At 28.6% G+C, this 27,358-nt stretch overlaps 1 protein-coding gene across 3 annotated transcripts; it reads right to left on the reverse strand.

Moving 5' to 3' along the window:
• Positions 1-343: 343 nt before the first annotated feature.
• LOC117243489 (leucine-rich repeat receptor-like protein kinase PEPR1) lies at positions 344-27,358 on the reverse strand. Of its 3 annotated transcripts, none has more exons than XM_033511017.1 (9): positions 27,207-27,358; positions 7,687-7,946; positions 6,954-7,270; positions 6,178-6,761; positions 5,491-5,833; positions 4,127-4,492; positions 3,722-3,895; positions 2,867-3,083; positions 344-1,672 (listed from the first exon to the last, which is right to left on the reverse strand). In XM_033511017.1, exons 2-9 carry the CDS (start codon positions 7,936-7,938, stop codon positions 1,262-1,264), a joined length of 2,664 nt encoding a protein of 887 aa, XP_033366908.1. In that variant the 5' UTR covers positions 7,939-7,946; positions 27,207-27,358; the 3' UTR covers positions 344-1,261. The 3 variants fall into 3 exon arrangements, with proteins under 3 accessions (XP_033366908.1, XP_033366907.1, XP_033366909.1); XM_033511016.1 differs by having other exon boundaries at positions 7,573-7,946; XM_033511018.1 differs by lacking the exon at positions 27,207-27,358 and adding an exon at positions 24,427-24,530 and having other exon boundaries at positions 7,573-7,946.

The following is a 27,358-nucleotide window of genomic DNA, read 5'->3' on the forward strand; positions in this document are numbered from 1 at the left end:
ATAAGTATAGTGTGTAAAAGTATAATGATTAAAATATTCTTGCACTAGGCATATTAATATTTGATTTCATGTTATACGTTATACATTAATATAGTAAATATTATGTAAAAAATGACAGTAGAGAATAGTTATAGATATACATATAAAAAATAATATTATTATTACTCTAGAATATGTGAAGTATATTCATCTATTAATATATTTGGCATTTTTAATATATCATATCATTATAATAGCTGTACAAGTTGCAGTAAAAGTATCATATTGTTTTTACAAATTAAGATGATTATTATCTCTATTCAGACATAATGAAATATTACAAAGGAAGAAATTTATTGTCATCTTTTATTATAATCAAAATTTTATTAAAACGTTATACATTATTTACAACATGTAGCATAATATATAGCACATCATAATGTACTAATTATACTACGAGGAATTAGTTCACTTGGTACTATATGTAGTACTTGGTACAAATACTTAACTTTCTATGGCTTAAACAAATGTTACAAGTGATGTTGTTACCATCACCGTAATTATGAATCGTGTATCTTATAGTTTGTATATATTACTGTGATTGAACAGAATTATCTAAATTTAAAATGTAAAATTACATTCGTTGTGTTTTAAAATCCTGCTTTAACTTTTGCCGATTTTTGTTTTGTCTAATTTCAGTTATTTTTACAGTAACTCATTTATTTATCTATAAATGACAATTATCAATATCAACAAAAAAAAGTATGGTAATTATGTACTACTAATTAAATGTTCGTCTAATTGAGTTATTATTATAACATTCCAATTTATAATAAAAATTGTTTATTTGGATTAAAAGAATATTAGTTACTTATGCAGGTAAGAGTTTCATATAAAATGTATAAATTTCCTTTCAAAATATTATTAAGTATTATAAAATTCTTGGAAAATGCAACGACATTAAGCACTCTGAAAAACGTGCTTTTTAGTATTCATCCTAATGTAATTATTTTAGTTAATCATATTAAAAAATATTTGCCCGTACTTTTATCATTATTTACGAATATTTTATAATATTAAGTGTAGAAGTCTATATGTTCCCTTTGTGTCTACTATTAAAAGTATAATATTTTTGCACATGGCACGTTTTTCTGAGTATAATTAAATTGCGCATCGATATTTAAGAATATTTTCTATCTTTTTAAATATTTTTTACCCTCTTTAAATTCAAATATATTGGTTGTTAAATAATTAATTATTTAACTGTAATTCATGACGAATTCTAAACACTTTCTGGCACGATTTTGTCATAATGGAATGTGCTGCTGGAGTAAAAGCTTCCCCGTTTCGGAACATGCGGTGTAGCAATTTCTTCTTGAAGCGGCTTATACACTAAACCGCAGTTCTTATTGTCAATTAAACCTTGTCGAAGGATCATTGGTGGCCTGATAACAGGTCCCTGACCTCGCCGTTTGGTCAAATAAATTGCAATACGTGCCGTTAGTAGAAGAATCAACAAAATTATGATAATCACAATAATTACAGGCCAAAGTGCATTAGTGTACCAAGGATGATATTCCATATTTTCGGAGGCAACAAAGTCTTCGTATTCTTGATCTTGAGTTGTCCAGGCTTTCTCAGATTCTTCATTTGACTTTATTCCGTGATCAAAGTTATGCAGTTTAGGAAAGTCCTGATACAAAAGAACAATTTATTATTCGTGATTGAAGTAATTTTTTATATAAAAGTATCCTTATGATTGTTAAAAAGTTTTTATAAAATAAAATATAATTAGCGCTTTCTAAAAGAAGTTGAGATTAAAAAGTAGAAGGTATGTACAGTATACAGATACAATTTCATAATGTTAACTGTATTCGATTGTAACTCTTGAAAGCAATATAATTTTTTATAATTTTTATATTCATTATTATATCAATTAATTTTGATTGATAATAATTAGAACCAGAAATTTGTATAATTCTTGTATATATAAAAATGAATATAACTTCAAATTTTGGTATGATTATTAAAAATATTTTTGACAAGAAAAAAAACAAAGAAGTGTATAAGAATCATTATACAAAATGTTTCTTAACATATAATTTCTGTTAACAAAATATAATAATGATTGAAAATGCTATAGTAGACTTAGAAGCATAGTGTCAGATAAATAATTTTTGTATATATAAGTATAATAATTACAATTACATTTTAGTTTATACAATATTGACAAAACTCAAAAGATAATATTAAACTTGTCTATACAGGGTAGCTTATAAGTTGCTTTCACATTTAAAAGCTATATAACTTCTTTCTTATTGTATACTTCCAAATTTCTGTTTCAAATTCTTGAAATTTGTTTTTGGAAATGTATAATTGAAGATTTCAGAACGGAGCAACAAGTAAAAATCCGTGGAATAAGGCCTGATTATTCTGTGCGATATAATGTCACATCAAACTGTAATATCGTAATCTTTACAGGATGCAACTCACGATGATGAACTCTTGGCTCTTTAGCACCCCAAATGTGGTTGCTGTGTTTTGCGTATTAACATATCCATTGAAGTAAAAGTGGACTTCGTATACCATTAGAATAGCATTAAAATAATGTAGTATTTGTTTCCAGAATAAAAATCTATTATTTTTTCTCGTTGCTCTGTTGTGAACTTTTCTGTTGTGAATTATTATTATAATATTTAATTGTAAATTTCCAGAAAAACAAATATTAAATATTTTAAACAAATATTTACAACTATGCAATAGAAAATTTATACAAATTTTAAATGGCAAAGTGATTTGTAGACCATTTTGTATAAATTTCTTTATCATATTCTATCATTAATCAAACCGAAATTTATAAAATGAAAATTATAAAATTTATGCATACTTCATCACTTTCAACACTGCTTCTCAGTAGAGGGTCTGAATCTACTGACGTGTCAAATCCACCAAGGAAAATTTTCAACTTCGTTTCTTTATGAGGAACTGGTCTCGGTCGTGGTCCAGAACTAATGCCGTCACAAACTATTTTTGCTAAATCCGTCCATTGACTGATACCTTCCGAGTCTTGATAGTTGTCACTATCACCATAATTGCTGATATAACTGTAAATTATACAAATGCACAGTATTCTATTTAATTTATACGCTTTCCATATTTTACATTTAAAGTTTCTTCCATTGATATGGTTCTATTGAAATAGTTTAAGAAAAGCAATACTGTCGAATTTGCTTAAAATTTTATAACTTCGTATTATGTGAACCATCAGCAAAAATAAAGCTTTATTTAAAAGAGAAAAGATCCTCTGTTTTACTATTCCAAAAAAAGACCAATCATTAAAAGTCCTACAAGGCTATTACCTTTTTTTATGATGGAATAGCTTAAAATAATTTTAAAAACTTTTATTTGATTTTAGTATTATTAATATCTATTCAATCCTTTTTAATATATGTGAAGATAATATTGCATAATGTTTATGGTTAGTAGTAAATTATACGAAATAAAATGATGCTGATAGTGATTTTACTATTTCATTTTTGCGTATTTTTAAACTATGTTTCAATAATTAAATTTACTTTCTTGAATTATTATATAAAAATTTATCCTTATATGCTTCGATAATATTGCGATTATAACTTATTTGAAAGTCTATATTAAAATATAGAAATTGAAATGTGAAAAATAGATATTATCATAAATTTTTAAATATTAGTTAACTATATGTTATAAAATGAATAAATACCTTGACAATTCAAGTGGCGTCACACCATGATCCGTGAGCCATTGTACAGCATCTTTAAACTCAACATCACAATCAAGAGGATTATATGATAAGTCCAAACCAACAATATTTGGCATTGCTCTTAGTTCTTCTACAGTAATCCGACGAAGAAGATTTTGCCGAACTGACAGGGATCTAAAAATGCAATATATATATATTATTACAATTATTTTGATGTAATGTCAATATTATTTCATTTTATTTTAGAATTGTTATCTTTGTATTGTTAGTTTATGTGAGAAATATAACTAGGCAAATTTAAAATAAATAAATAATATATAAAATGGTCAGTAAGAATAAAAGGATTAAATGTTTTGTAAATGCAGGTATAAAAACAAATTTTTGTTGCGATAAAAATATGTATACCGTAAACTATTCAGTGGAAGTCTAGCTTCAGACCAAACTCTCTCCAAAGCGCATCTGCTTACATCGAGTTTATTAAGACTGGGAGTCATCAGGAATGGTGTCACTTGTAATGCTGTCAAAGGATTACCCGCAAGATTGATTTTAGTTAAACTAGTGGCACCACGGAACATATTACTTTCTAAAGTACTAATTATATTGTCAGAAAGATCAAGAATTCGCAAAGACGAGAGGTGACTCAGAAGTCCGTCGGGAAGACCAGTCAAACGATTTCTAGATAAATTTAATCGTGCTATTGCTGGCATGGCGTTGAAAGTACCTTCTTCGAGGAAATATAAACCACAATTTGAGCATTCAAATCGATATACACTGTAAAAATGAATTCAATTATAAGTGCGATTTTATATAAGTAAAAAATTAATTATATACAATTAATATAACAAGTATATCATATATATTATATAATAATTAATCATTATCTAAATAATTAATTTTATTTCTATATATGATATAAATGAACTACATGTACATATGTTTATGCTGTAAATAATAAAATTCTTGATAGAATTAAAAATATAGTATAGAATTTAACTAAAAAAAGCATATAAAACAATAATTAGAGAATTCTACGAAAAATAAAAGTATTTAATTAACACAGAAATAAAAGATCGTGAGATGATAAAAGAATATATTTTAGAGATATTGTGTTTATGTTAATTTAATTTTAAATTAATTAAATTAGTCTTGTTTAGAGCATTTATTAAATACATTTAAATTATGACTTAACTTTTATAAAAATCTATATATGACGTACCAAGGAAATTACGCTGGCAAAATTAAATAATAAATTTTCTATTTAAATATATTTATTGCACCGCGTATGTCATATTTGTTCGGAAAATTCTTTTATCATATTGCTATATGTATATTAACATTATATATAGTTATATCTATGTATAAAAAGGTAAAGATTTACAGAAAACGAGCCACCCCTTGCTTCGATAATTTTTGAATGTGATCTTAAGATCATCACCTTTTAGTTATTGACGTACTATTGCATCAAAATAAAAAAAATGATTTTTTGATATGTTTTTAATAAATGGCGATCCATAATGAAGATCCTTACAATACTACTCAGAATGACGATCTTGGCAACATATTAAAAAATTATCAAAATCGGAGATGGCTCCCTTTTTATGAATATTTACCAATAACAAAGTTATTCTAATGAAGAAATTAATTCTCAAATATAATTTATTCCTGTTTCTTGATTATACATATACATATGTATATCTACTTATTAGAAAATTTACGATGATAATAAATATTATATATGTATAGTGAATATTTAAAAAAAGTAGTCTTACCTGAATGTATTAGAGTCAGGTCCAGATGTTTTGAATATTGGTAAGGTCTCCAATTCGGGGTTGTCGTTCATTAATAAAACTTGTAACATCGAATTAGCTCTTAAATGGTGTTCCGTCAGAGAAGTTAGTTTATTATCACTAATATCAAGATTGGTAAGTTGATTAAGATTAGTAAAAGCATGTTGATGAATTCTCTTGAGGCCATTCGATCTAATTGTCAATGTATCCAGTAGGGTTGCATCAGAAAAGTCGTCTTTTGCTATTATCTTGATTTTATTATTAGATACATCTAATAATTTCACTCTCGGTGCTTGTATAGTACTCAAATTGGTCAAATTATTTCCTAAAAGTTAAATGAACATTTATGAATACATACAATTTGATTAAAAAAGATAAATTGTTATTTAACTACTAATATAAACTAATTTATTAGTCATTAGATACTAATATTAATTTATAATAACGTTGATGATTATAGATATTAATCACTTAGTTCAAGTTTGTCGTGCTGAAACAAAAAGAGAACTCGTGCTTTTTTGTCTTTCCGTAATTAATATATGTTTTCTTTAATAAATTTTTTCTTCCGTTGTTACTGAACAGAATGCTACTAAATAATTTTCTCATAAGAACATTTATGTTGCATCAATTAAATAGTAAAATATGTACGATTAACTATATTAATCTTACCAGCAATACGAAGCGTTTGAACCCTACTGTTAGAAAAGAGATCAACAGGAAGTTCGTTCAACATATTGTTCGAAAGATCCACTTCCAGAAGTGATTCCAACGTGCTAAAAGATTCGCTGTCAATTTCCCTTAATTTGTTACCTTTTAAATTAACATAAGTCAGACCATTCATTTTTGAAAACGCTGTACGTTTCAGTTTTGTCAAACCATTAAAGGAGAAATCAAACTCTGTAACTGATGGAGCGTCAAACAGGCCATGTTTTGCCAATTTCAAATCTTGCGTATGCTTTAACGGATTTCCAGAAATAGCAAGTAATGATAGTTGTTTGTTGCTTTGGAAAGTATTCGGATGAATGTCTTGAATATCGTTACGTGTTAAATTTATAGAAAATAAGTACGGTATTCCATCAAACGCAGTTTGATTTAATTCGACTATTCTCGTGTCAGAAATCACAATAGATTCCAATTGTTGGAAACCTCGTGACTGAAATGCATGAGGGCCAAGACTAATTAGACCAGCATTTTCTATACGCAAATGTACAATATTTCTGTCAAAAGATTGATGTTCCACGAGTTTGGTGCATCTAAATACAGAACAAATGGAAAATTTTTTTAGTTATATAAGTCTCTAAATTTGAAGTAATATCTGAATTCTTTGTTTTGTAGAAATTATCAAATTATGTAATACTTATTAAATTAATATTGTATTCATCTGTTGTTAGCATAAAAGAAATAATTAATTTATATCATGTTATCGTCAAAAACTAGAAACGTACGTTGCAGTCGATACAGCTGCATACTCTCCACTACATTTACAATAATCGGGACATTGTGTCATCACTTGTTCATCATCTTCGGGCTCTTGGTCGTTTTCGTTATCGTCTTCATCAGTATCGTCATATTCGTCTTCGTTTTCATATTCTTCGTCCTCGTTCATATCATCTTCGTAGGGTGCGTCTTCATCTTTATCTAATTTTGATTTAGCACTGCTTCCGGTTATGCTATTATCGCCGATTGTCCTTAATGAATTTGAGGAGGATGTTAAATTTACGCGTTTTTCACCATTAACTTCCATTTTGGCTCCATCTTGAGTCTGCAATTATTTTCATCACAATGTTATTATAAAATTATGATCAGATGGCTTTAGCTACGATTATTCCAATATCTTTACGTTAAAAAGAGACGAAAATAGGAAGGAAGAAAGGATATTTATTAATTATTATAAGAGAATTGGATTAATAAAAATTTCAATATGCCAAAATTATTATTACGCACAAGCATCTCAATATCATAAAGTAACGGATATATGTATATTGTGTATCTCCGTTAGTTCTCTTGTCTTATCATTTCAGTCACTGTCAGATTGTCAGTTGTATGTAAAAACTTACAAATCACCTTAGAATTAGAAGCTTCTTCGTCTAAAGTATGAATTTCTTGCAAAAGTAAATCCTTAGGACCAAGGAAAGGTTTTAAAACTTGTAGATCATCTTTTTTTAATTTTGAAGTTACCCTCTTATCACCCGAAATGGACGTTTTGTCTTTCGCTTCTCCATTTATTGTTGCGCCAGTGGAATAAGACACTTTCCCGGACGTATCGCTTGTCTTAAGTAAAGATATTTTCGATGATTCTGCAGAATCTTCTATACGATTTAACGATACGTCTGTAGATGATATTGCGTCGTTAGGATCAGATGGAGTATTACTTCGAGGAACCACTCCAGATACGAGTACCGTAAGCAGCAAAATGGTCAGAGTCTTCATTTTATAATCTATAAATAAAAACATTTTTATATAAAAATATATAAAAAATATATTTTGAATTATAAACATCGTTGTATACATATATACCTAGTATACCATACATATAGCATGTTGAAAACTTTACTTTCTCAAAGACTTGACATGCTTTTTGATATAATTTGAAAAAGTCATTTTGTTTTTAATCTTCGGCTTATCGGCAAAATTTAACATAAATCGACCATAGATTAGAAGTTAATTAATTAGTAAAACAATAATTTGTACGATGACGACTATTATCACAACTTAGATAAGAAATTCTCTATGTACAGATGTTGCTTGTTTTATATACAAAAATGAATAGTTTGTATAAAAAATATTTTAAATAAAGTCATTTAGATCAAGTAATATCATTTGTCTGATATTTTCTTTTTACATGGTGTTTCTCAAAACTTTAAATTATATAATAATCAGTATTAGATCCTATACTTATGCATAGTATCCTTCGCGTTCAGTCGTGTTCGCCGAGTTATTCCTACTTTACAACTGCTTTCACTGCTTTCATTCGGTATTCAATATGTACTCAAAACAAGAATACGTCAAAGCACCTACCACCTTCGATAAAATTTACAATCCAGAAGGAGGGACGCGATATCTTCGACTTGAGATTGGCGATATCTGAGCGTTGAATCATCAAGAGAAAAAAATAAAATTTGTTTATAATTATATCGCTTACAAGTGTGTTGACCAAATTGACGAAGTGTCTCAATGAAATTAATACATAAACGTGATTACGTTCTAGTGAATTTGAATTACAATTCAATCAATTTTTTTGATATCATTGTGCGTCACTTTCACAATATGTATTTCACAATGTCTTCTCGTTGAGACGCGAAACATTTTGTCAATAGATCCGGATACCGACACATTTCGTTGATGAATGCGAAGACGTTAACAATGTTAAATGGAGGATACCTGTGCTATATTTTTAGAAGCGAAGAAGTTCCTAAAGTTCCTCTTATTTGTCTTCTACACGGAATGGTAGTTAGGCTTTACAGTTGAAAAATACACACTACAAATATATCGTCTATATTACAAGTTCTATAGTGTGCATGAACACTGCGTCATGACATAGGGATCTATCGTTTGTAGATGGATTAAAAAAGGAACATAAAACAAATATTCTCATTTCTATTTCATATATTACAGAATAATTGTATGATTACAAATAATGATAGTATTAGAAATTTGTATATAGATATAAAATGTAAATTTAACAATAGACGTATATTATAATAATGTAGGTAATAGTAAAGATAATAGAAATATAGCTTCTTTCTTTATTTCATTCGTACTAAATGCTTCCTAGCATGTACCTAATGTTTTATAGGTAAGTTCGAGTAACTACAACCGGTTTTGAAGGAAGTACTTATCTATACCAAAAAAGAAAATGCATTCGGGTAATTGAACCAAGAAAAGTTTCTACTCTCTTGACCTTGTACTTCGATCTTGAATCAGTACACTAGTGTTCAAAGCATCCGGATACTTTGATACATTTATTATAACAGTACGCTCGACATCAAACTTCAATGATTCGTCAACACAATGATTGAAGAACTATCATGTTGATATAGATGGATAATTATTTCGTAGATGGATCAGCATATAAAGAAGTTGAAGATTAAGCGCAATTCGCAAAAAACGTTTTCAATTCTCCCGTCACATTTCTGATAAATACTAGTAATATTTATCGTTGCCTGAGAGAAATTCTTAATGTCATAAATGAATTGTTCGTCCGCGAAGAGGTACAAAAATGGCCATTTTTGAACATCCTTCTTTCAAAGTTGAGGTACGACACTTTATCTCGATTCGACTTATTCTTGTTTATGTCTCGTATGTAGCTAAGGTGTAGCGAGTATTCATCGTGACACAAAACTCAAATGTTCCTCCAGTCAACGCTATGAATATTCATTAAAAATATCGGACTTTGATCGCATAGAGTTAAATCATTACTAATATCTCCGTCACTTGCCAGTATCGACGCCTGAATTTTAAAATATTTCAATTTGCATCGGTATCCAAACCCAACCCTTCAATATCACTTGCACACGATCAATAATACATATTATTAATACGTATTGCATCTCTCCTGCTTTAGCTAGTGTTAAAAAAGAAAACGATACTGTTTACAGCATTGAAAATACGTCTCATGTAAATTAAATAGTGTTAATTAGTGATTATAGAACACTCAAGGTATTATAACGGAAACATTGTGAAGGAGAACTTGAACAACTGATTTTTGATGCTGCAATCTTCAAATACACTTTATATATGAAACATTCTGTTTTATCACTCATTTCATTGTTTACGAAATGCAATTAATTATTAATGGTATAATTTCGACGGTAAATAATAATGGTCTAATTAATAATTAAAAAATTTATTACTTTTTAGTAGAATAAAATTAATTACTTTAATTTGTCGCGATATCACTTTAAAATGTGAGATAAGAGTTAATGAGATCCATAAAAATAATGTTTTGTAGATGTAGATGCATTACACCGTGACATTACTGATATAGCCATTGTTATCGTGGGGCGCGTCTCATTGTCAGTGCTGTATGATTACCGTGTTCAATGTTCAACTACCACAATCATTTTTTAACCTATAATTCAATTCGTAACGAGACAGATCATTTTATTCGAAGAGAGACACAATTACAGTTAAAGCGTTTCTTTCAGTGATAATAATGTCAATTAGCTCAAACTATAAAATTGTATAAATAGCGTACGATATAATTAAATTTTCAGTCACATTTTTTATATAAAGTTCGAAATATTGTTCTTAATATTCAAACGTACAATGCTATCAATTGGGGAGACACACATTTTTTAATAAAACAGCCACGTAACATAATTCATGGTGTATTTGAATATATTCAATAGTATTTATATTACCAAGGTAAAACGTACTGACGTAAGCGAATTATTATCTATGTATGATGTAACTCGAATACATTGTTATTCGTAAATAGCTCTCTTCATATGTTGACTTTAATAACGCCCAACTATTTTACTATGTAATAATTATTGTATTTTCAGAATGATCAGTTCGCCAAGAAAAATGTAGCAATTTGTTAAATAGAGCTAACAGTAGTAATAACTGTATTTTTTAAACTGTTCCTTTTCATTCTTTTGTAACCTAAATTAAAAATGCTTAAACAATTTATTATATTTGGACAAGTCGCATGTACATAAGCGTCATCATTATTAGAATTAAATAATTCTTTAACAATATAAGGTCGTAGGCGGAAGGTCACGTTATATATACGCGCTTTGTAAGCTACATTCCAAGCAAACTTCTAATCGAGGAAAATTTATCTTTTGTGCATCGACAGGCATGTTAGAAATGTAGGTATGTCTAAATAACAGACGGCAAGAGTCTTCGGAGATGGAATGTAATCTAAGGAAGGTGGGCTTCAAAACGATCAGGTATATACGTGTGAATGTTGCCTTAAAAGGTGGATGGTGGGTTTAGATCGTAGGGTGCACGAGTGCCAGTTGGGTTCTTTGTTCGACTCTAAAAAAATCTCAGCGGTTAAAACCAGGTAGAGTTACCTGTCTTCGTGCATAACGCAGGTGGTCCCTTTTGCTTTTCCATTTCAATTTGGGCGCAACAAACACGCATAAAAGGCGTAGCCACAGCTACTTTATCCCAAAGGGAGTCTGTAAATCTTTGGATTGACATTTTTAGCCCACCTATGCAGTCGGTGATGAATCTAAATGGACCGACATGGGACTACATAAACGAATCCGGATATATTTTGTACAAACAAATGCTCAAATACTATTTCGTGTAATAATCTTTTGTTATTTTTACTCCAAGGAAATTTCTAGCTGTGAAGTAAAGCGTAAGAATTGCGCGAGTGTATTATTATATGAACACAAATGAACTATTGACGCGATAAATATTTTAGAAATCTAATTATCGTACAGATATTTTAAATTAGCGCCAGAAACAAAATTTCCGTGACTATAAAGAATAGTGTCATGAATGACAACAATATCATAGTACTTCTATCTTTTTCTATAAAATTGTAAGATCTAGTTGAAATAAAAAAATGGCGATGAAAAAAATTAAGCGACTTCTTGGAACTTTTTTTCACAATCACGATGTATAAAAACAACATTACGTAATGTAAATTGGTTAAAAGTATGCAATTTTTGCTACACGTGAACTATGAAGAAAATATCACGCTAATGCATCGTTGTTTCGTAGTTATAATAAAAAGTTACGTATTCTATTACGTCGTGAAATATACGATTTCTTGTTGTTACAAAAAAAGATTTGTAATCTCTATCTTATTATTGCATCTGTGATTAATAGATAATTATCAACGCAAGATCATGTACAAAAATATTTCGGAAGAAAAATCTCTATTCTAAACGAAATAGAGCAATACGCTTAACTTATTATTTCTTGTTTCTGGTTACTGCAAAATCTTGTGTAATTAAAACAAAAAAATTAAAGCAAGCAGATCATTTAAATTAAAATCTCTAAATCTCTAACAAATCTCTAATAAAAATTTCTACTCTAAACGAAGTAGAACGATACGCTTAACTTATTATTTCTTGTTTCTGGTTACTGCAAAATCTTTGTTGTGTAATTAAAACAAAAAAATTAAAGCAAGCAGACCATGTAAATTAAAACAAAAAGAAATTACTCTTCCAACAGATAAATATTATTAAAATATCGCGTCTGTCGAATAAAACGTTTCGTCTTGTAGAAAATATTCTGTGGACGTGCGTTGGATAATTATTATATGGTAGCGTCCTTCGAGGAGGTGTTCTATCGAAGCATTCTCCTAGTCAGATTTACATCTCGATTCGATTAAATCCCTGCGCTACTAATTCGTCTTATGACTGTAAGGCGACTTCTTGTGAAATAAACCGGCTCAAATGACACTCTCTACAGATCAACATTATTATATAGCGTTATTATAACATAACAGCCACAATCTGGTGTCGATAACAGTAAAAGTACCTAACCATTTCATCAGTGAGTATGTATTTACTTCGTCGAATTACCTTTCAAGAAAATATCAGTATATTTCTTAATTGATCGTCACGTACAATCGACGTCCTACTTAATCATACTTATCGTTTCTTGGATCTTTTGATCGCTATTGTTCGCGATGAACAAAAAATATCAAACATCTAATTAAAGACAAATGAAATGATTCACGATGAAAACTTATAAGGAGAATTTATATTCTAGTTGTTCTTTAATAGGTAAGAGATATTTTCCTTATATGTGACAAGATATATCAAGTGAATTCTTAGCACGGAATTGATGGAAACAAAGATTATTTTGCTCTCTACTTCTTTTTTTTTGCGATATCTTCTTGAAAATATCAGATTCTAGGAGTTGCTGACTAGTAGGCGCGCCTGATTTCCTCCTTTGGTTTAGTTAATCGTGCTGCTCTCGTTTCACCGTATAAATGTTTCTGCGTGATAATAGTCACTTACGTAATGTGTTACTGTTGTATGTGAAATTAAGGGCATGCAGCTTGTATATATATATTATGTACTCGGCTCTTTTCATTCTATTGCTTTGCATGAATGTCCGAACGAATCAGAAGCATTTCGATTAGATTAAAAAGTGCCTTTAAATGTCGTTAACATATTATCAATAAGTTTCAAGGAAATAATTATTCCTCTTTTGTATTTCATTGTTAATCATTGAACCGTATAGACAAGGTTACAACGTTACTCACAGAGTCCCAAAATTGTAAATCTTTATAAGAATAAAATTTTTAAAAGTAGTGCGGCAGAATTGTTCATCGTAAGCGTTAATTTCCTTTTTCATTTTAACAGCATAACGTTCGTTAAATTTCATTTCATCTGCTGGCTAGTACGCTGTTACCATTTTATCACACAATATACATAGGTTTTTATCGTCGGTGTATCTTATCACTGCGTTTATCTTATACCTACTGATAATATATTTGTTTTGTCTGAGACTACGCCATTGCTTTTTTATGCCTTTATAGCTTATATTTGAAGCTGTGATACTGTTGCACCTGTAAATATGTACCCAATGCAATTTTTGCAAATTTTTCAGGATTTCTTAAGCTTGCAGCTGTCCCACTTAGTAACAAATTTTTGTTTAACATTATGTTTGACAAAGTGAAATTATTTGCAATCTTGTTACGCAGATTCTTTATCGAATTATCTTTAAAGAAAGAAAACGAGCGAGCTAGCGTTTATCTCTAGTTTATCTCTGGATAGACCGAAAAACAGATAATAGAAAAAGGTAGCTTTCATACATATTCCAATATAATAATCTCATTAAAGCTTGGGTTAATTTTAAAATAAATCTTCAATAGAAGATCAAAATCATCAACATTTATCGAAATATTTTCCATCTAAGTTTTTCATTTATGACGCAAATATTTATTTTTGTCGGGAAGAAATGGAAAACAGTTGAAAAATATTATGTTATATCATAGCACAAAAGATTCAAAAGATTCTAGCACAATCCAGAAGAATGTGTTACAATGCAAGTACATATATAAACACGCGCACTGCATACATAGAGATCGGCAATTAAAATGAGATTATACTGCATATCTACAGACAATGTAGGATTCTTTTTTTTTTTTTTTTTTGAAGCAGGAACGCATTACAATCTGTTCTCACAGAGAATTACAATGCTGGATGAAGAAGAACATTTGTGTGTTATATACTGGGTAAGTCAATCAGAACTCCTATTTAAGATAACTCGTTGTCTATTGATTGTATCGAAAAACGTCTTAAATACATTATGTTGTATTTAAGGGGACTCATCGAATGGGTGGTCGGATGTTATCATCTAACAAGTACAACTGATTCGCTTCTTTCCTAGTCTTCCATATATTAAATTTGGCAAATGAAAGTTAAAATATTTGCCAAACTAATAGTTTTCTAGCATAAATAGGTTAATACTTTTTTGCAAAGAATGTCCAGCTGTATCGATTAATGTTATAAAAAATATATGGTGCGATTTAAAAAACTCAAGGTCACCTTGATATCTCAGAAAATATGATAGAAGATAAAATTGCATCCATCCGATGAGCCTCTCGAAATGCAACATAATTCATTTAAGACGTTTTTCGATAAAACCAATAGGTAACGAGTTATTTTACGTAGTACTTCTTATTGAGACTGTATTTAGAACTCACCCTGTATGTACAATCTGCAATGAAAAACTCAACACATTGTAAATCGTTTAACTTAAAATTAACATCCAATCATGTATTCTATCTTTAGAATTTTATATATTCGCTGTACAATATCGAAAATAACTTTTATAAACGAAACAGAAATTTAGTTAAACATTTATATTCCACAGATTAAGTGACAATTGACGGATAAACGAAAAAACTTAAAAATAAGGATTTAAGTCGCAACTACCTCAATGTTATAATATAACTCACATACAAGTCTTGCCATGGAAAGATAATACTTTACAATGATTTCCTGGAAGCTTTGCTGCTTAGGAAGGAGTTTCTGCAGTTCTCCTTCGAATTGATAAATAAGGAAATTATGCTTCAAAGATCGTTTCAGCATAAGGAAAATGTGACAATACGACTTTACTATGCATTAATTTATTATGCCTTAAACACTCCCATTGCTAGAACAAGTTTTTTATAATTATAATTATCGATCTCCGCTTATGACAGAAAACTGTAGAATTTCTTATCAATTTTGATAAAGAATTGAATAATTAACGATTTTCTGCCTCTAATTGCACGAATAAACTGCATACTAATAAAATGTCCAGGAAATCGTAAATTGTGTCGTAAAGTTCTTTTCCATTATACGCATGCATTTATATGATTTAATTATTGTCAATTACAACAACTTTTTACAATGTAACACATGCACGAACAAACAACAGATTTCCAAAAGGTTATAATGAAATAGAAGCGGCATATAATCATTTATTCATTATTGAATTATCTTATAAATAATTACCACGCGATTAATTATATCATCTACTTTTAGCTTCCTAAATAGAGAGAAAAAATTTACATAAAAAGATGATGCTACATTATGTAAAACATCGTAGACGTAAAAGATAATGTAACTAATTTAAATGATATCAGAAATTTGTGAAATTCATGAAATCAGTCTTTTGTTAAATAAGTTATCAAAAACATTTTTGCTGCTGTATAAAATTATAACGATATAATTGACTCTTATCCAAGAATTTTTATCACAAATATATCTAAATGTGTGCTATTATATAATATATCGTGCAGAAACGCTTATAGTAATAAATGTATATGAACAAAATTGAATTTGCAAATACTATGCACATATGTGTCATTACAAATGCATTTTTATACAAAACAGAATACATAATTTAAATAGTTCTTTATAAGAAATTTAATTCAAATGATGTTATAGAATTTTTAATACATTTCGAATATGTCAATATTCTTTACATATTTACAAATTAATTGCGTAGTATTTAACTACAGCACGGATTTTTATCATGTTATAATAATATATGATATAATATTATATATATAGTAATATAAATATAGTAGTATATATGTATAGTAATATAAATATTATACGTAGTATTATATGTAAAATATATATATATATATTAATATAAATATTAAAAAGTAATATATAATATCTGTGGAATTATTCAACGATGATTAATGAAGTATGAACTTCGAAGTATATACAAAGTACTCCACTTTCCATGATTCAAGAGTATCGTGTTTATAACTGGAAGAAAAAGCAAAGAGGGGGAAAAAAAGAAGATAATCGAGGCATCTGGCGAACCGGCTCTTCCACTCGGAATTTATTCATTCAGGGACCGGGAACGATCGTTTCTGATCTTGACTGAAAGTATCAGCAGGAGAATGAAATTATGGAGCATACAATAGCCCGATTTTAACCGAACTCGATCCTTCGTACAAGTATGTCAGTCGTGTTTAGGAATCGTGTTTCGTGTATTTTCTACGAAGTACAGTTATAGTAGGTATTTTTTTTTCTTTTTTTTTAGAACAAAACAATTGCAGTGTTAAGTGATTTAAGTGTAAAATTCTATTATGTATCGCATTCTAATGTTACTTTCATTGATACGCATTATTATGCTATTCGCTTAAATAATCGAAATGTGAAATATTACCACTGTATACGCGTATATAGTGGTAATAGGTATCTGCGTACAAAATAAATATATTTAGTGTTTCGTAACGATATGTTACGAAGAATATAGCAATAATCTGAACATTAGTCATTTTAAGTAAACCTTTCAAACAGTTACAAATCGAATTAATCATTTAATTAGTCACTTTCCTTGAATAATTACTTAGTATTATTTACCGATATCAGCACTTCTATTATCTTTAAATTATAGACATGTTTTAAAGTAATAATATAATAAAATGTAAATATTTAATTATAGAGACATGTACAAATTAATTATGCTAAGTTTATGAGATAAAAATTGAAATGTTGTGCTTCTCTGATTTTTTCGTTTAGAAGATCAAATTTTTCTCAACAATATTTATGAGAATGTATATTTTAAAATAGCGTGCTTTGTGTCAGCGAGAAAAAAAGATTTAGACGATATAAGGACTAAATAAAAATTGTTCGACATCAAAGATAATCAACAAGTGCATCTATAGAAGTGGTGCATTCTTTGCAAAACATGATTGTCCGTATGTATATTGTACATACATTACACATACAAAATATTGAACATGTTAATATAAAATTGCATCATTCTATAGTAAAATGGAAAATGTACATACAGGAAAATGTATCAAACTTAGTTATCCAAGTTAATTTAATAATTCTATACTTTATGGAATTTTGCTTGTTTATGAAACTAGAAATTCGAATTAATTGTAGGTTCACGTTGTGATAATAAATTAGGCAGTAGTAATTGTTATAAACAGATTATTGTGTGTCAATGTAATGGTATATTGATGAAATACAATGATAAATAAATAAATAATTTAAAAATGTATCTTCCAAGTTATACATGTTGTAAAGTATTAAAGAAGTAATTTAAGTGAAAAGATTACTGTCATTAAAGATATTGTGTCAGCCGACAGTTAAATTCCAGTAATTTTACGCAATATAATAATAATATTATATAGGTACCTCCATATTAAATTAAATACCTTTATATTATATTAAAATTAACGGAGATATGTTAATGTTCAGAATAAATAAAATTTATGTTACGAACATGCAATAGTAAACAAAAATGTAATAATAGTTGCGCCATTTAAATATTTGAAGTATATAGTTAAGAGGACACTAAATTAATTTATTACGAAATCACCTAAGTATATTTTGGCAATAATAACTTCTAACACTATGCTGCTATATCTCTCAACGTCTATTTTCATAAAGAATCTACATACTTAAATGTTATGCATTTTATTTACGATTAATCAAGATCAGTTAATCATTATTATAAAAGGAACATCATTTAGATTTACTGTAATACATGTGTATTAAATGCTACCAAAATTTATGACAGAAGGAAGAATATAAAATATCTAACAACATCCAATCACTCCTAGGGAATAAAACAGTGCGAAAATTCCGTGAAGTTTTTAAAAGAAATATATATACATATATATCTTTAAAACTATTCCAATTGAAACCATTTTAAATTAAATGACATACATAAAAATCATAGTCACTAAATAAACAAATGTAAGGTTTATAATAGAAATATTAGAAATTTATTTTCTGTTGACATATTCGTTTAACTCTTTTTTATCAGTTTAAATTTAGATGACGTTGTAAAAGTTGCCAAAGCCATAAATTAGTTAACTAAATGTTAAAACAGTTTGTTTATGAAATCCTGGACTGATAATTTTCCACTAAGAAATGAAGGCCGGGAAAAAATTCCATCGACAATAGCGTTATTATTTAGTGAAGTTATTTAGAAAGATTATTGCAAATAGTCCAAAAACAAATAGGAAGTGAGATTTTATCTCAATTGAAAGTAAGTCATTCGACAATTATTTAATGGAGATAGCCACCTCGTTATTTCAAAGAAAGAAACAGAATCCATTTTTAAAACATATCGTCTCGTATCACTCGTGACAAACAGAAAAGTTCGAAACAATGGATTGAAAATGATAAATATATATATATATGAAACCAATGTCGAAATAATCGCTTTATTCAAAACAGATTGTGCATCACCGCACAATCAGGTAGAACTTCATCATTATAATTTCCTATTATTTGTAACCACCTACTATAAATGTAGACGTATAATAATATTAAAAAGTACGAACAATATATGAGACATATATATAATATATAGTCAACAAAGAAACTATTTGCATTAGTACACAAGTGAAAAAATAACTATACGAAAATTGTAAGATTTACTATAAAATTTTGCTGCATTTTCCTTATTCTCCCATGTTTTCAAATATCTAAATATATTTGTAACCATTAGAATTTAATTCCATGTTTCGGAATGAAAAAAGGCTATTAAGAAAGATGCCTACAAAAATTAAAAATTTTTAAACTGATCAATTTTCTAAATCTAGAGTAATCAAGTTATTAGAAAAATGTATAGGATCGCGTGGAAATCGTTTTGGAATAACGAAATATCAGAAACTTAATGTCAGTTGTTTCGATAATTATATTTGCAAACGGTATAACGTTGTAAACAGAATACTCGTTAAAAAGTATTGGAACATACGTGTTACTATTTTATTACAAAGTGTAATTTATTCGATGAATTGTTTATTTTTAACAACTTGCTGTCAATTGATATAAATAAACAGAAATACATTGGAGCTATTGATTATTTAAACAGGTGAGAAAATAAATTTATCATAACTAAGGTGTGCTGAAATTACAAATATGTTTTTGAAACAGTTTTTATTAATTGTGTAGGATATAAACATCCCTAAAAATAACCAGATGATCTTCCACAAACAGTTTTGTTTGAAGTACACAAAGTATTTGCAAAATGGTTTGTACAAGAGTCATGTATATTCAAGTTATTCGACAAACTGTTTGTTGAAAAGTAAATAGAGGTATGTATTTATTGTTAAATCATTCTTCTCTCATTTATGTTAAATAATATGGACAAATAGGAAAGTATACAATTTTCAATTTAAATAAAGCAAATGGTTTTCACGATTTGAATCGATTAAAAAATTATTATTCGCGTCATCAACGTTGGTTTGGATAAAACAATCAATCGGTGATCCAAAAGAATTTTCGTATAATACTGCTGACGACAGATCGGCAGGCGGATAAGTTGACCGCCTGTATATGACTTTTACAATTTTTTTGAGCTTATCCAGAACGCTGACGATGCATATTTCTAAAAGTAAGCTCTCAATTCGTCCGATCAATTTATGTATGAATAACATTACTTCTTGAAAATATGTTTTCAAACTTTTTAAATAAAATCATACAAAATATTAAAATAATTGAATTCGCCCCATTATCCTTTTATAAAAGCAAATACCACGTCTTTAAAACATATAAGTATAAAGTGTCTTCCAAATTAACAATTTTTCGGCATAAACAGTTTAATACGTTCTTTTTATACGAAATGATAAATTGGATTAAAAAAATGAAAAAAGCCAAGTTGGTCTTTATATCTTTTCACCTCAAAAGAATTATTAATTACACATAATTACATGCTTCTCCAAAGGAACCATTAACCACATTCCATGTGGAAACCGTTTAATTTGCAAATCAAACATTTTTCATTACACTTAACGGTTACGTGGGTATTGGGCATTTATAAGTTAAAATGAGACAGCTTGTATACTTTACTATGGATGAACCGAAACTTGCCAATTGGTTCAAATTATGCTCATTCCAAGTAGAAAACATTATATGAATATGGGCCGTGAAGGCTCAGTAATAATTAAGCAAATTTAGTTAACGAACGTTGATTATAAAGCGCGTTGGTAACTTATAACACAGAAAATTACTTCTCTGCTGTCTGTACCAGATTCAAGTTACGTTTGGTTTGTTGAGTAAAATATTACTTTAGAAAAATAAAGAAAAGTATTACATTTTTTAATAATTTCCTATTATAATAGATTTTGTTAATCTTTTATACATAAACCAGTTGGACATTAAATTATTTGCAATAAATCATTAAGTCTGCATTATTATACATCTGAAAATTCATCTAAAAGTAATTGGTATTACATCAACAATTGGCGACTTTCATTAAGAGCATCTTCTTAACCATTGACTTGCATGGACATATTATGTAACATTTACTGTTCTGATTCATACCCCAAATCAATTGATAAATTGATGTTTACCCGTGGTGAAACATTCTGTTATCTATGATGAAGTAGGTTCTAATATATTTATATAATAGAATAATAAATCAATATTTATATTGTGTCTATTGCAGTGCAAAATTACGAAGCGAAATATGCTCTAAGAAGATAACTGACATCATTCGATTTCTTTTATAGTCGAGAATCATTATCATAATAATAAAAATCATACCATTGCAAAATCATACCAGTGTAATCCAGATGATGCTATTTTTAACTAAAAGATCGAATTGTGTCTGGGGGTATCTTAATATTTCGTGGAATATCGGAAGAATAATTCATAAGAGTAGAGTATAAAATACTGCAGATTTACAAAGAGTTAAAAATTCCATTCGAGAACTAATATTTTGTTGACCGGCAGAGAATGTACAGTGACTCGCGAAAGTATTTGAATACTTAACATAAAATATTCTATGTGTGCTATATACAAATTTTGTAAAATTTCATTAGCATTATGATAACACGTAATTATAATGATTATATTAATAAAATTAGGAGCCAGTACGAAAAGATATGTATGTAGACCACTGTGGAGATTACAGGTCATTTATTGCAAACGTACGATCCCAGTATGTAGTATAAATAATGGCCTGAAACAGATGCATTAATTAGTGTTAAAAATAGCCTCATCAGAAATATTCTAGCCTATTAACCAAATCAGTCATTGACTGCTCAAATAAAATCGACGTTCTTCATAAAATCTATAGTAAATGTTCAAATACTTTCATGATCATTATATATACAATTCCTGTTTACATAATATGTATCAATTTATGCAACTATTACAACATAAAAATATATATTGTATGTACTACATGTATTGTATAAGTTATTGTTATAATAAATGTTGTTCATTATGTTGAATTGTGTCCGTATATTTATGATATTATCTATTATTTTGAAGATTTTAATACCGTTAAATTTTTCTAAGTGACGTATCGATACGAAAGAATTTTTGACATTGAGATATACATATGGTAAGCGAAGTCGGAAGGCACTCCCTGAGTGGAGGCTAATCTACGTATACACTGATCGAGTGACAAGTCCTGTTAATTTTACGTAATAAAAATATAACAAGTTATTTATAAGGTTATGTACAAAGAACTGTTGTTCCTTAGAATCTATGAAATTATCAGTTTGACTTTCTCTGTATATAAAAATTTTCGACCATTTAAGACAAAACGAACTATTGTTGGCATGTTTCTTTATTTATAGCTCCGTCTTCAGAGATTTGATAAATATCTTTGCAGGTTTGTGCTATAGCGTTACTTTTCTTAAACTTAAACTCACATTAGATACAATGTCATATATAAACTTTAATCTCGGATATCCTCCACTTTGATTGTTGGCATAAAATAAGCAAAAGGTTATATTCCTATATATTATTAAAGTAGGACATTTGTAGTTATTATACAGAATTAGCTTCTATTTTTAAGTTCATGATTGCCCAATAAAAAGATAGTTATAGATGTTAGTTGTAGATAATGCAGGCAAACACAGAATGTTTATATCCACCTAATACATAATACTTAATAAAAGTACAATAAATTCTTTTTGTTTAACGGCTTGTTTCCAAGAAAGTGCAGTTCGTAATACGTGTCGTCAAAACTTCATTTTAAGCTTGAATTTCTCAAACATGCAATGAAAAAATTTTTTACTCCTTATTTAGACTTATTTTTTTACGTATAATGAATAATCTATTTCAATATATTGATCCTCCTGGAGTAACCTGCCCTGCATATAATACTAACATTATGCTAACGAAAAGGCAAAAAGTATACGTAATTGTACAATCTACGAACACGAAATAAGTACATATATGTATATCATCATATATATTATAAAACATATCAAATTTCATGTAACTAAATTTGGAAATTAATAAAAGCAAATTTATTTCAATTACGCTGATTTTAACATTTACATCTTCACACATATAAATATGACATAGGTAATTAATTTTTAACAGGAATGAAACGTAACGTAAAAATATAGGGAGTCCCTAAATAAACAAGAATTATATTCGATATATCATCAATTCGACTGATAAAACAATTTGTCTCTCCTCATTAATTTGGGAGGTTCTTAATTCTACTATGAAAATAGTTAGCGCTTAGCTTTTAGATAAGAAAAAATCGGATACCAAGTTACGTTAACAGAATAGCATCTTTAATCGTTGCAAGTAATGACGGAATGGCGCTTCTACCTTGACCGTCATTCCGCACAGTCCACCAGCTTTCACAATCAGTAACGTCGATCAGGCATAAACCAAGTTTCAGTGTTTCCCTTGGATAAAAATAGATTATTCAAATGGACACTGACCTTGCTATTGTGCAATCAAACAATTCGACGCTAGGATGCGAGATATTATTATAGCAAGCATTCTTTCGCCGATAGGTACCATTGTTGTGGACATGGTGACATCAGATTTTATGAAAGTAAATAAGATGTTACTTTCGCCCAATAAACGAAATTTCCCATATTATATTTTTTGGTCATGTTTGAAATATAATTAAAATATTTAACACAGGATCCAATAGAGAAGTTATGTTCAGTCATAGCCTACTTTCCGTTTAAAAATATTTGATATAAATGTGACGCAAATTATTACAATAAAATTTGACGGAAACTCTCATTCAACTTTAATTGTAAGTAAAATTTTCTGCCTATACCGATTAATATGAATATTTATGTACTAATAGATTGTAAACATTTATGGAAACAAATAAGAACTAAATGTATAGTATTTAGATACTTAAACTTTCGCAGTAAAAACATTCTACAATGACGAGACAATGACATGTGACAATTACGTGCCATAGATTTAAAATACATTTCATTACGATTGACCTATTGTGTCATTTTATGTTCTACAAAGTTGATGTTTCTCTTAGACAGGATATATTTAGACTCGTCAATGAAAATAGAAATAAAATTAAAAATAGACTTAGTAACCGTAACATAACAATAAAAATTAGATTCACAAATTGAATTGTATAACACTGTATTGTACTGCATAACACGCTATTTTAATTGGCATTTATTAACTTGTCCCATATTTGCTTTTGTTAAAGAAGTCAATTAAAATAAATAAAATAAATTTTTGAATACTTGAATGTTCACGCTTTTAAACAATAAAGACTCACCACAATCTTCGTAAATTTTTGTTACCCAAATCAAAATTTTATCACAAACATTATAGAGAAGAATGCGCGATGGATCTGTTTTCTTGATTGTAGCAACGTGCAGTAACTGTCAGTCAGCTCTTGAATCGTAATCTAACATATACAGAGTACGCATAGCGTGTGCGTACTATGCGACGACAGAACGTATTCATTGCTTACATAAAAATATTGTTGGCATATATTAATATTAATGTCCTTTACTATAACTACGCATGTTCTTTGAATCAACCGTAGTATTTAAATGATACAAAAACTCTTCATTCTTTGTGATCTTCCATTATACTTATATGAATACAGGATTCTATTGCATTTGTAATTCATGTGTAACATGGTAATTGCGAGGTATAAATCTTAGTTAATGAGTTTATACATTTTCATTTTTCATCGCTAATAATATCGAAAATAATTTATGTTGTGTAAGTTGTAAAACGTAACAAATAAAAGTGAACTTATAATTTGAACCATATTGTATAATACAAAATATTAAATAATATTTAATTAATTAACAAATTTTTAGAGTTGATAAATGTCAATTAAAAATATTGTATAATATAAAAATAACTAAAAGTAGGCATCAACCTAAATATTGAATTCAAGCTCAATTAAAGCTTCTATTAAGGTATCCGCGTATTCCACCCTTTATTGAAAATCATATTTATTATCTTACATCAAACAATAAATAACACAGAATTTTTATTTCTAATTTCAACATAATTGAATTTAACTGAATTGTATTAACCAATCATCAATATTGCGTAGTTATTTTGAACGTATTTTGAACGGAGAATTATGTGATAACTATCTATATTAAAATCCTACTTCACTGTTATCTCCATTTGAAATATGTATAATATAAAAACGGAATATATTTCATGATTATTGCACTAAATACATAGACAGGTATATATGTATATGTATATACACATTATAATATATACACCTACATGTTATACATACATATGTATGTATCATCATACTTTTAGTATATATATATTTTCTTTTTGTATAAGTAACTATGTACACAGATCTAAAAAATGAAGGAAATTCCATTTCCCATGGCCATGACAGAAACTTCAAGAATGACTCAAATTCTTGCTACAAACATGTTACCTTGTCTTTTGTTTCTTATCGGCTTCATTGTTTCAAAGCTGGATGGCGCCAACGAGGGCACAAACATATGAGTTAATCTATAGCTGCCGATACATACGCAAAGGTATGTATATAGCAGCAATCGCACATCTGTATTTAGTCATATTAGAGTTTAACTCTCCCACGAGTTCGAAATCTACGCTCAGCTATTCCAATGCCGTTACTGTTATTTTAAATTGAACAAGGTAGCATGTAAACTAAAGCGTAACCAGGTTGTCCTTTTTATCAATTTACTTATATATGCGTTTGCATTTCCACCACGACTGATTAGTTAACATTAATCAGTTAAAAAATTAGTCATGAAATTGAAAATATTAACATAAAAATCGCCATATGCTTAAGATAAAATTTTGTAATCATATAATTACTTAGAAATGAATGTATTGTTTTCAATAAAAAGATTTTTCTGAAACATGGATTACAACAAATGATAATTAAACAATAATATGAATAGTAAGCGCTATTTAGATGCAAGACTAAGTAATTAATAAGATGAATAAATAAATGCGTTCATCGACACTAAATCGTTGCCTAAAATTATTGTTAATGTTGGCTAATGTTGGTTGATAAATGTTATTTTGTCATGCAAACTGCTGCGCAATACGAATAACTACATATATGAAATTTTATTATTCTTGTTTTGCCTTTGATAATCACTATATAAAATTTAGTTTAGATAATTCTAGAAGGTGCATACGTTTACAATAATTCTAAAATGTTACTCAACCGTAAAAAATGAAAGCAAAGCATTAAACTTACGAAATAAAACGAATATCAAAGCTCATTCTTACATTTTTAAATTATATATAAAATTATATTTAATATACAATAAATTTTAAATATGCAGAAATAACAAATCTTTTGCATTTCAAAAATATTTTTTAATGTCGCGTCAGCATTTGTGAACAAGACCTACGATGACATTTGAAACATTGTTTTAATGATAAAAATTATTATGATTATAATCTGATTGATAATTGATATTTTAATTTAGTAAACATTAATTGGAGAATATAAATAGCAATTCAAAATATACCAATCCAATGAATTTGAATTAAGATTTTGGTGTACCAACTCCTAACTCCTGTATTATATATATACATATGTGTATCGTGACAATATTGCAACTGTACTTTGATCATAAATAGGAAATTGAACTCACTTAAATTAAACTTGTCAGGGATATAGTAAAAAATAATAGAATATTAAATGAAATTTTCAACAGCCGTGAAAAAAAGGTACAGGGAGAACATGGTAGCATGGTTCGTGCAAGTTTGTTCTTCAAACATGGCAGCAATAAATATACGAGGAATGACATGACCTTAATCGAAAAATACAGCTAAGATGATTGTATGCAGAGAAAGAATGCATATTGAAGAAGCAAGCTGTAGCTAATGGAAATACATCCACGAGTATTCACATTCTGAAGGATGGCAAGGAACGATTCAACGGAATGTCCTTAGTTGGCGTGCTACTGGAGAAATTCCTCTTGCAGTCGAATAGCGGGGATTCGATACCGATTCAATGAGGAACGGGTGTTGGATATACTTCGCAGTTGGAAAAACATTAACAGATATAAAGAGATCACTCACCTGTTCGTTTCCGCTATTGGTACTCCACGGACATGGATAAACTACACACGCGTAAGATCGTATGCAACAATGCAACTACAATGGAACGAGCACCGAAACCTGACGTTCCTCTTTCGTGCTTACGACGGTTTTAATATGTGGACTACGTAGCC

This window comes from Bombus vosnesenskii, unplaced genomic scaffold (genome assembly GCF_011952255.1).
Source record: "Bombus vosnesenskii isolate JDL3184/JDL3185 unplaced genomic scaffold, Bvos_JDL3184-5_v1.1 scf7180000013266, whole genome shotgun sequence".
NCBI classification, from domain to species: domain Eukaryota; kingdom Metazoa; phylum Arthropoda; class Insecta; order Hymenoptera; family Apidae; genus Bombus; species Bombus vosnesenskii.

Excerpts from the sequence above, each read along its gene's own strand:
- LOC117243489 (XM_033511016.1), bottom strand. The coding sequence starts at position 7,938 with ATGAAGACTCTGACCATTTTGCTGCTTACGGTACTCGTATCTGGAGTG. Across the intron at positions 7,271-7,572 it reads AAGAAGCTTCTAATTCTAAG|ACTCAAGATGGAGCCAAAAT; the intron begins GTGATTTGTAAG and ends AAATAATTGCAG. Across the intron at positions 3,084-3,721 it reads ACGCCACTTGAATTGTCAAG|TTATATCAGCAATTATGGTG; the intron begins GTATTTATTCAT and ends TATAATTTACAG.